This window comes from Panicum virgatum, chromosome 9N (assembly GCF_016808335.1).
Source record: "Panicum virgatum strain AP13 chromosome 9N, P.virgatum_v5, whole genome shotgun sequence".
NCBI classification, from domain to species: Eukaryota; Viridiplantae; Streptophyta; class Magnoliopsida; order Poales; family Poaceae; genus Panicum; species Panicum virgatum.
Genome location: NC_053153.1, coordinates 63,889,492 through 63,898,164, shown reverse-complemented (window position 1 = coordinate 63,898,164; position 8,673 = coordinate 63,889,492). Strand labels below are relative to the sequence as shown.

Below are 8,673 nucleotides of genomic sequence, written 5' to 3'. Positions count from 1 at the left end.
CAAGTTTTCCTATTTTGTTTTAAGAATGCAAGATTTTAACCATTCATATAATAAGCGTACCTGTTTCCTACAGAAGTCGTTCGATCAGTAACTTGAAAATGCAAATTTATGCGCATTCCAGGACGGTGATCTGGGCACTCCCGTGCACGTCTGCGACTTGCGACCATGCGAACCAGCTGATCGAAGGTGTCCATCAACGCATGTGCCCTTGTGCATACCATCTCGTAGTCACCCTCTTAATTTATGGCAATTTGAATAAAAAATCTGAACAAAAACGAGAAAGGCTGCAGTGAGCGTTGGCATCTTAGAGTTCAAGCACAAAGCCTACCCAAACTTTAATGCAAAACTACCCTAAACGTTCAAACAAATTGACAAAGAAAAACATATGTAATGTACATCACCGTACAAAATTAAGATAAAACCAAAGGAAAAATTGAGCAATGCCGTAGGATAATCTTTACGCTTTCCACCATGGCTCAGGGACCAGATAATAACCATCATAGTTTCCCACAAACGAAAAGGTTTAATCATCAGTGGCATTTTCATTTAAAAAAAAAGAAGTTTTACTTGTGTCGCTCATTACACACAAGATGGGCCGACAAACGTGAGATCCAGTGAGTGAAACGATAATCCTTCCACGGTTCTCCAGATCTTGTAGTATGTGCAAGCAGCCAACACCAAACTGTTCCAGTGTTCCGAAAACTTCTGATGCAGAACAGTACAAATTCCGGGCCACCTCAAACACAAACCACTTTATATGCACTGCGCCACCTTCTGATACAAATCCTGCGGCCAATTCCGGCTCATGTTGTTTGCTACTTGGTTTGCAATCTGCAAAATTAGAAATGGAAATGCAGTAGAAAGTGAGTATTGCATTTATGTATAGCTAGATGACATTTTAACGTCAAGTGTATCAGCAGAAGAAAATTTTTAAATATGCATAGTTTACACTTTCTTTAAAGCAATATAGTTAACACGACAAATGAACAATGTTGAAGGAAACATATGATACTGGAAAAAAAAAGTATCTATAACAATAGTAAGCATTGAGCAGTGCCATGCCCAGAATAACTTTCGGCAAATGACTCTTTCTGGCTGCTGCTGGTGGGGAGAATGTGTGTTTGCCATCAAGGAGAGTGCCCTATGAACTATTCCTACTTCACACAGTTCAATGCCACATTTTTTTAATCCTAGGAGTGTGCTTACATGTTTATGACCCTAGTCTGTTGACAAACGAATGGAACACAAGCAATACCTTGGACTTGACAGCACGCAAGGTCCCATCAGTGTCCCTAACATTGTCAATGCAATTCAGAGCAACCTTCAGGAGATCTGGTACGCAAGCTTGAACATAGGGTGATAAATTCCTGAAAATATCAACAATCACATTTGGAGACTGAGGATCCAAATGAAGGAAGGGGAGCCTGATGGTTTCCATCAAAGCATCTACAGTCTGTTCAGCTCGAGCTAGCCTATAAATATGGAGAATGGCTTCAAGCTGTCTCAGTACAGTTTGTTGCTCAGAAATGAGATCCTTGTCTTGAATGCTGCAAGCAAGTTTCCACAAGGCAAACAATTAAAATAAATTGGAACAGGACAAGAACTGGCATTCCACCTGTGCTAGGGTAAGAGAGGGAAATAACCTGGCTTCAGAAGAATATCTGGCTGTCTCCAAAATCTCATTGCCAGAATGGATTAGGGCTGTAGCCTGACTCTCACCATCTAACCTATTGTGTGCCATGGCACACACAGCATCAGACAGGCACTTGTTTATTATCTGAAGTGCCATGGCAAAAGATCCTACCCTTTTATGAATTTCCACTGCCTGTCATGCGAACGTGGACAAAATTGAATTAATGCAGATCAGTACAGCAAAAAATTTCCACTAAATTAATGCCTGTCATAATAGGTTGTATCTACTGGTTACTCTTTACACATCAATTTCCACATGAGGGAAAGAAACAGTAAGATATAGATAGTAATCAAAAGTGGAGTGCAGAAAATGGACACATCATATTCGATCAGCTAAGCATAATTTAGTTGTGTAGCTCTATAATACTTTAGCAACATGACAGCGCATGCATGCAAGAAACTAAAAAAATACATGACTGTAAACATAATTCATTCGAAGTTGATTGGCCATGTCTCCTGCATGGCAGCATTGAAGCAACATTAATTAGGATTATACACAAGCCATTCTATAGCAAGGCAATGGTGGGACTGATGAGTGATGAGTAGCTAGGATAAATCAGATGGTGTTCTGAGAAACCAAGGCTCAGTTTGGGATTCACGTGTGATGATTTGGAATGTGGTCTGTAACAAGGATGTTTAATAACACGATATATTTACGTCCAAGGCTAAAAAAAAGTTGCTTTCAACTACCTGTTCCATGATTAAACATTAGCAGAAAAAAATTATGTGCTTTTGAAAAGCTGCTACTATGCCAAGCAGCACTAAGGTTGATTCTTTCAATCAATACTAAGCAGGCAGACAAAAGATTTCAGAAGAAATATAATCTTATCATGAATATATAGCACTAATCTACAGAGCAATAAAGATGAATCAATTCTGCTGCCTTCTGCATATGTTATTTTCGAAGTGAGCGCACAAAATTAATTTGAAAGTACAAGAGAAAAATAAAAACACCAAGTTCCTAAAACAGTTTTACTTACTTTGTCATAGAGCCCTGCCTCTTGACATCGATGGGATGCTTCAAGTAAAAATTGCTGCCTGCTTCTCCAATCCATCATATATTTTTTTAGTCCCCCTTCTTCCCCCATTCCACTTGGACCTAGCAGAAGTTGTATACCACCTTCCCTTAGCAATATCTCCGTCAGGAGTTGCTTCAACATCAAACTTCGTTGTCGCTGCTGATCAGCATTCCCTTGACCAATCCATGATACCTCTCCTCCACCCATCGCAGCAGCAGCTTGCGCATAATACTGTAAGGCTAAATCAATATTGCCATTACGCAAGTACATTGAGCCATACTGCCGTATTATGCTGGCAGCCTCTGCACAAGCATCCATAACACCTATCTTCTGGCCTGATCCAACACCATCAGGGAGAACACCATGATCAGCTAAAGCAATTGAAATATGCACAGCATCAACATGGTATCCCTCCTCTCCAACTTCTTTGGACAGATAAAGAATTGCTGGAAGTAATTGGATGCTTAAGAACAGAACATAGGGGTAGATTAAGGGATCTTTTCCACTCTTCGTATAATATGATGGCTCAAATTTGTTCAAGTAACTTTGCAGATCATCCAGTGTATAAGGCACCAAGCCTTCATTCAAAACATTAGAAGATGCATTGTTGTGTTCCCGCAGAGCTGACAACTTAAACCACAAGAAATCCTCTATAGTGTTAAAAATTGTTGGCAGATCTTTTAGCAGCCTTTCAATTTGCCGTCGACAACCACAAATTATGGCATACAGTAGCAACTTCTTTCTATCAAAACCAGGACGTCCTGGTCGATCACCCATTCTTAGCATTTTATCACATTCCTCAGAAGCAGCCAGAGCAGTCTCTTGCGATACAGCACCATTAGTAGAAATCCAGTCTGCAAGCTGTGGAAGAATATATTTATCGGTAAGTCCCCTATCACGAACAATGATCCATCACAAATTCATGATTTAGAAAGCTTACCAGTGGGGCAAAGTTGTGGGCAGCACGAGATGATAAGGCAACTTGTCTTGCTTCATCATAATATCCGGTTCTCAAGCAGAAATAAATCTGCAAAGATGGCAATAAGTACAGGTTCAAATCAAAGATACGTGCACGGTAGTTCAAAAGTTCTACCAAATTGAACAGTGAAATTACATGGATTTTCAACTGAAGGATTAATTCAACAAAGCTAACAGACCCAAGCACAAGCCAATTTTTCTAGCAGCAGCCCTCTAAATTGAGCCTACAAGGTTGAATGTAAGACATTACATAAAGGAACCAGATGCACCTTATATTATAAACAAGAATTCACACTTAGATGAAGATTGCAGTAAGTCTAGAAATAACCCATTGACAACCGCTGTCGTTTTACATTAAGCTGCAGTTGTAGCTAAAATAACCTATCTAATTGTGGGATTCAACATGCCATTAAAATATTAAATGATGGGAATATTGATGTTAACTACAAAGTTTTTCTTTCAATTTTATAAGTGTGCAAACAAAACCAAACCTGTTGCCAGGTTGTATCCACTGGAGGCTGTCTGCGTAGGTCAGTTGCGTCAAAATCTAGCACACCTTGATCCCGCAGCCGTACCTGTCAGGTCATATGGTCATATGGACAAAAAATCCATTGGAGTGCAAATATTAGCACCAAACCAACTGCAACAGTACAGAATAACATTAAACTTGGAACCAACCCGCATGAACGCCCGAATCTTCTGAAGATTGCCAACAGATCCACCAAGAGCAGCCTAAAACAACAAATCAGAGCATGATTGATTATCAGGCAATGCAACAGGTGAAGCATTTGCATGAATAGAGAACAGAAAAAAAAAACAATCCAAAAATGGAAAACATGAGAACATCATATGGTAAAATGTAAATTATTATAAGAACTAATTGTGGTGGATACTTCATGGTTTAGATGTTGAAAGATGAACAAATAAAGTTTGAAGCAACTCATGATATCAGTAAGGCAATAAGAGAGTGAATTGTGCCTTAACTTCTGAGCATACATACCAAGCAAGTGATATGCTCATGATCCAGGACATCACTAAATACTGAAGTAAAGAAAATGCCATAAATTGCAATATTTCACAAGCTGAGTAGGCCATGCCAGGATCCAGAATTTATAACTAAACACCTAGTAAAAAATGTCCCATGGATATGCACTGTGGGTGTGCGAGCGGGCGCGTGCCAAATTTAGTTTTGTATGGAAAATCAACAGTAAAGCAGGATACCACAATAGTGAGAGCAAACTGAATAACTGCCATCGTCACTTACATATATGCACCAAAATCATCACTACAAACCTTACATTATTGCATTTGAACAGCAAACTAAAATTCCGTAAGAAAACAAACTTGTGAAGAAAGTAATCGGCACTGTTCGCCTAAACGGTCGTTTAGCCCGTTTACACACCGTTTAAACGCTAAACAGTGGCACACCGTTTCCGTTTAATCCGTTATTTTGACCGTTTAAACGGCCGTTTTGCCCGTTTAAACACCCGTTTTGCCCGAATAATGGGCTAAACGGAAGATGACTGACTGTTTACCGTTTAGGATAACACTGGTAATCGGCTAAAGAAAAAGAGAAATCAGAAATACTTACGAGAGCTGGATGGCTGTTGATGGTCTCAATTATGTACTTTTCATGACCCCACTCGAGATGGCGTCTTGCACCTATCACTAGTGACATTTTTCTTGAAACATTTCGATGAGTCAACCCTTCCCCAACTAATGCCTGAATTAGATAAACAGCAGAAATTAAGTAGCAGTATTTTAAGGAACAAATGCTACATGGTGGAAGTTGCCAGTGCACAATATTGTTCATCTTCCAAAAGTGTATTGAAATGTAAGTAAAGATGAACAAAAATGGTTTAAAATTATGAAGTAAACATTATTATTACCTGAATTAGATGCCACATTTTTTGCATCGTCACTGATTTTGTGCCAACAGCATCAACAGATAATGACTCATAAGCAGCCCTGAAAGCTGTAGCAGGCTAAGCAAAATACAACATTAACAAGCAGAAGTGGAATTAAGATGGTGCATCACAAGGATTTTTTTATGGTTTGATGATAACATCAAAGGTTATACAAGAGAAGAACTTGAGCTAGTAATCAAACTTTGATAAATTGGAGAATGAATTGCAGGTGGTACGATATTTCTAATCTAGAAACTCCTTACAGGTTATAGCTGATAATATGTTGAATCTTGAGTTCTTGACATAGATGTAAAGGGGCTTACATTAAAAGGTAGACTGCGTCCTCTAGCATCATTGAGGTCCCTCACAACCCCAGCATAAACTGAAGATTTATTTTCAATAATAGTTTTGTTAGGTATAGGCATGATCCCTGCAGAGGGCAGGCCTGATGAAGCCTGAGGACTCGAAGTTGATGGTGGCATCAAAGCAGGGCGAGCCAATCCACTGGTTGAGATATTAATGTTTCTCTTGGATAATGTAGAAAACAGGCTTAGACTCTGCAAGAAGTCTCTCTTCTCTTTCTGCCAGTCATCCTACAGCAGACATATAATACAGTTATAAAAATCAGGGGCACTAAGAAGCAGTCTAAAGTTAAATGACCAATGAAAAATGGGGAAAATGACAAAATGTTAACTCCCTGAATGGTGAAACTGAACCATTATTAACAAGAAATCAGGCCACAGAACCATTATAACCAAGGCAGCAAGGCTATTGCCAGAAAGGTAAAGTAAAAGCTGTCCAATCACAAATAAAATTCTAATCATCAAAAAACTTGAACTAATGAAACATACACCAATGATGACCCAGGAAAGTGTCATCTAGAAGGCATTTGCAGCAGCTACTAGCCCTGGTCAAACACAAATAGAGAACACAATAGAAGGAAGAAGCAAACCAACCTCAAGAACTTGCATCATGTAGTTGTTGAAACTCCTTAAATTGTCCTTTTGAGCTTCTTGGATGGACGAAACTATAGCAACTTCATGAAGCTGAAAACATATACTATGTTTATACTCCATGAAACTCAGGTGACTATAAACTAAGAGGAACATTTAAGTGCTCACCTGCTGCAGGTATTCCTCAACAGAGGTTGCTTCAGATGGGAAAACATCCTCAAAGGTTGTCTGCAAACATAATGTTTAGACAATAAATTTACAAGCATTAGCAGTCCAGCAAGTGATATTCAACAGCCACAGAAGCACATATAGGAACATCGCTGAAAATGGTACTAAGGTTTTATTCTGATCAATTAGGCATCTGTTTGGGGGAATTTGCCACATCAAGTGCCTACAAGTTAAAGCTAAAAACTTAAATTGGAATCAAATCATATTCTGTATGATAAGGGATGAAAGTTGAATATGACTTCTTATTGTAAAAAAAATGAGGGAATATGTGATATTCATTCTCAAACTAGTTCATTATCAGCATGTTTCACAAATAAACAAGATAACACTCCAGGATACTAGATAGCAGCTTCCTGCACAACTAGATAGCAATGTAAATGATAGTAATGCTTCTGTAAACTCCATCCACCATTCTGCTTCCAACAGACCTATCCTCTTAAACCACCTCAAGATGTTTTTTGAATCGCTACATTAAACTTGGCATATCAGTGTATGATACAGGGCCTTAAATGCACTGTTCCCAGCTCACTCAACACGCCCATCCATTACCTTGAGTTCGAATGACTTGAGGTCCCTGGCAAGCTGCTCCGCATTGATACCCTCGCGAGCCAGCAACCTGCAGAAGTACAAGCGAAACCCTAAGTCCCCCAAAAAAACTTCAGAAGCTGCAGTTGCAATCAGACGAAACAGAGACTGCACACGGAGGCTCCCAAGGCTAATCAAGTGGGCTCCAGAGATCTATCTACCTGGTGGCGGAAAGCGACTGAGACGGCGCCTCGGCGCGGACGGTTTTGGCCTTGAGCTTGGTGGAGAGCGCCTTGAGCTGGTCCAGGTTCCTCTGCGCGAGCCGGAAACGAACCCGTCAGGGGCGGAGGCAAACACGTGTAACCTGCGTCGGCGGCGAGCGAGGGAGAAGAAGCGGTGCGGGAGGAAAAGGAGCGCATCGTCCGGGCGCGCACCTGAAGAGGAGGGAAGTGCGGGGTGGGCGCGGCCTGCTCGAGGATCTTGGTGGAGGAGTGGAGGAGCCCTGTCCACCCTCCCATCTCCGTGTCACCCCCGCCTCCGCCGCCGCTACTGCCGACGCCGGCCATCGCCGCCGGGGGAGGAGGTTTCGCTCGTGGTTTCGGGGGCGGAGGCTTCCGGCGCGGCGCTGGAGCTTGTGGGGTTTTTGGAGTGCGGACTGCGGAGGAGGGGAGAAGCGGTGGCGTTCTGTGAAATGTCTGCTGGGCTGGGCTCACGCGTCTGTTTTTTTTTTCTTTTGCGACTGCTGGGCTGGGATGGGGTGATGGCGGGAGAGCGAGATGGATTGTTGGGTTTGACGTAAGCCCATTTTAGGCGTCTTTTTTATTTTAATATTTTTCAAAAACATTTTTTACAGAAATATATTTTCGATTTCACAATTTACAGTTTTATACCCCTACCGCCCGGCAGGGGGGCGGCAGGGACTTATATGTAAATAAAAATAATTTTTATTTTCGCGGAGGCCCTTGGCGGGAGCCTGCCGGGCGGCAGGCCCCTGTGGTCCTGAGCCCTACTCTCCCGGCAAACGGCCCCGGACCCGCACCACGTTTGGGGAGGGTCCGGTGACGCCACGTATCCCGGAGGAGGTAGCCCTCAGCCAAAACAGCTGGGGGCCCCGGACCTCCCAGGGAGTTTCGGACCCCCGTCGGGTCCCGGACCCCATATACTATCCGAAACCCTCAGCAGGGAGCAACCGACACCCCGCCTGTGGCAGGTCCGGAGCCGCCACATGTCAGTGAGTGCGGCCACGCGCGCAGGACCGCGTGGCTTCCCCTGGAAGACTCGTCTACCAACCGCATTCAATACGGTAGGCGGAGCAGAGCCCGAGGCGGTTTTTGCTCGGTTGCACGGTTGGTCGCGTGTTACCAAGGCGCA

General features: G+C 42.2%; 1 protein-coding gene across 1 annotated transcript; it reads right to left on the bottom strand.

The window, feature by feature from the left end:
* Positions 1 to 446: 446 nt before the first annotated feature.
* Positions 447 to 7,963, bottom strand: LOC120692310 (nuclear pore complex protein NUP93A-like). Its single transcript, XM_039975578.1, has 15 exons — positions 7,737 to 7,963; positions 7,524 to 7,615; positions 7,327 to 7,393; positions 6,718 to 6,777; positions 6,553 to 6,642; positions 5,920 to 6,189; positions 5,579 to 5,674; positions 5,281 to 5,412; positions 4,368 to 4,421; positions 4,181 to 4,264; positions 3,652 to 3,738; positions 2,673 to 3,572; positions 1,644 to 1,825; positions 1,256 to 1,547; positions 447 to 831 (listed from the first exon to the last, which is right to left on the bottom strand). The coding sequence occupies exons 1-15, from the start codon at positions 7,866 to 7,868 to the stop codon at positions 754 to 756; spliced, it is 2,616 nt and encodes an 871-aa protein (XP_039831512.1). The 5' UTR covers positions 7,869 to 7,963; the 3' UTR covers positions 447 to 753.
* Between the last annotated feature and the right edge of the window lie 710 nt (positions 7,964 to 8,673).

Excerpts from the sequence above, each read along its gene's own strand:
- LOC120692310 (XM_039975578.1), bottom strand. The coding sequence starts at position 7,868 with ATGGCCGGCGTCGGCAGTAGCGGCGGCGGAGGCGGGGGTGACACGGAG. Across the intron at positions 6,190-6,552 it reads ACATGATGCAAGTTCTTGAG|GATGACTGGCAGAAAGAGAA; the intron begins GTTGGTTTGCTT and ends TGTCTGCTGTAG. Across the intron at positions 4,422-5,280 it reads TCAACAGCCATCCAGCTCTC|GCTGCTCTTGGTGGATCTGT; the intron begins GTAAGTATTTCT and ends TTGTTGTTTTAG.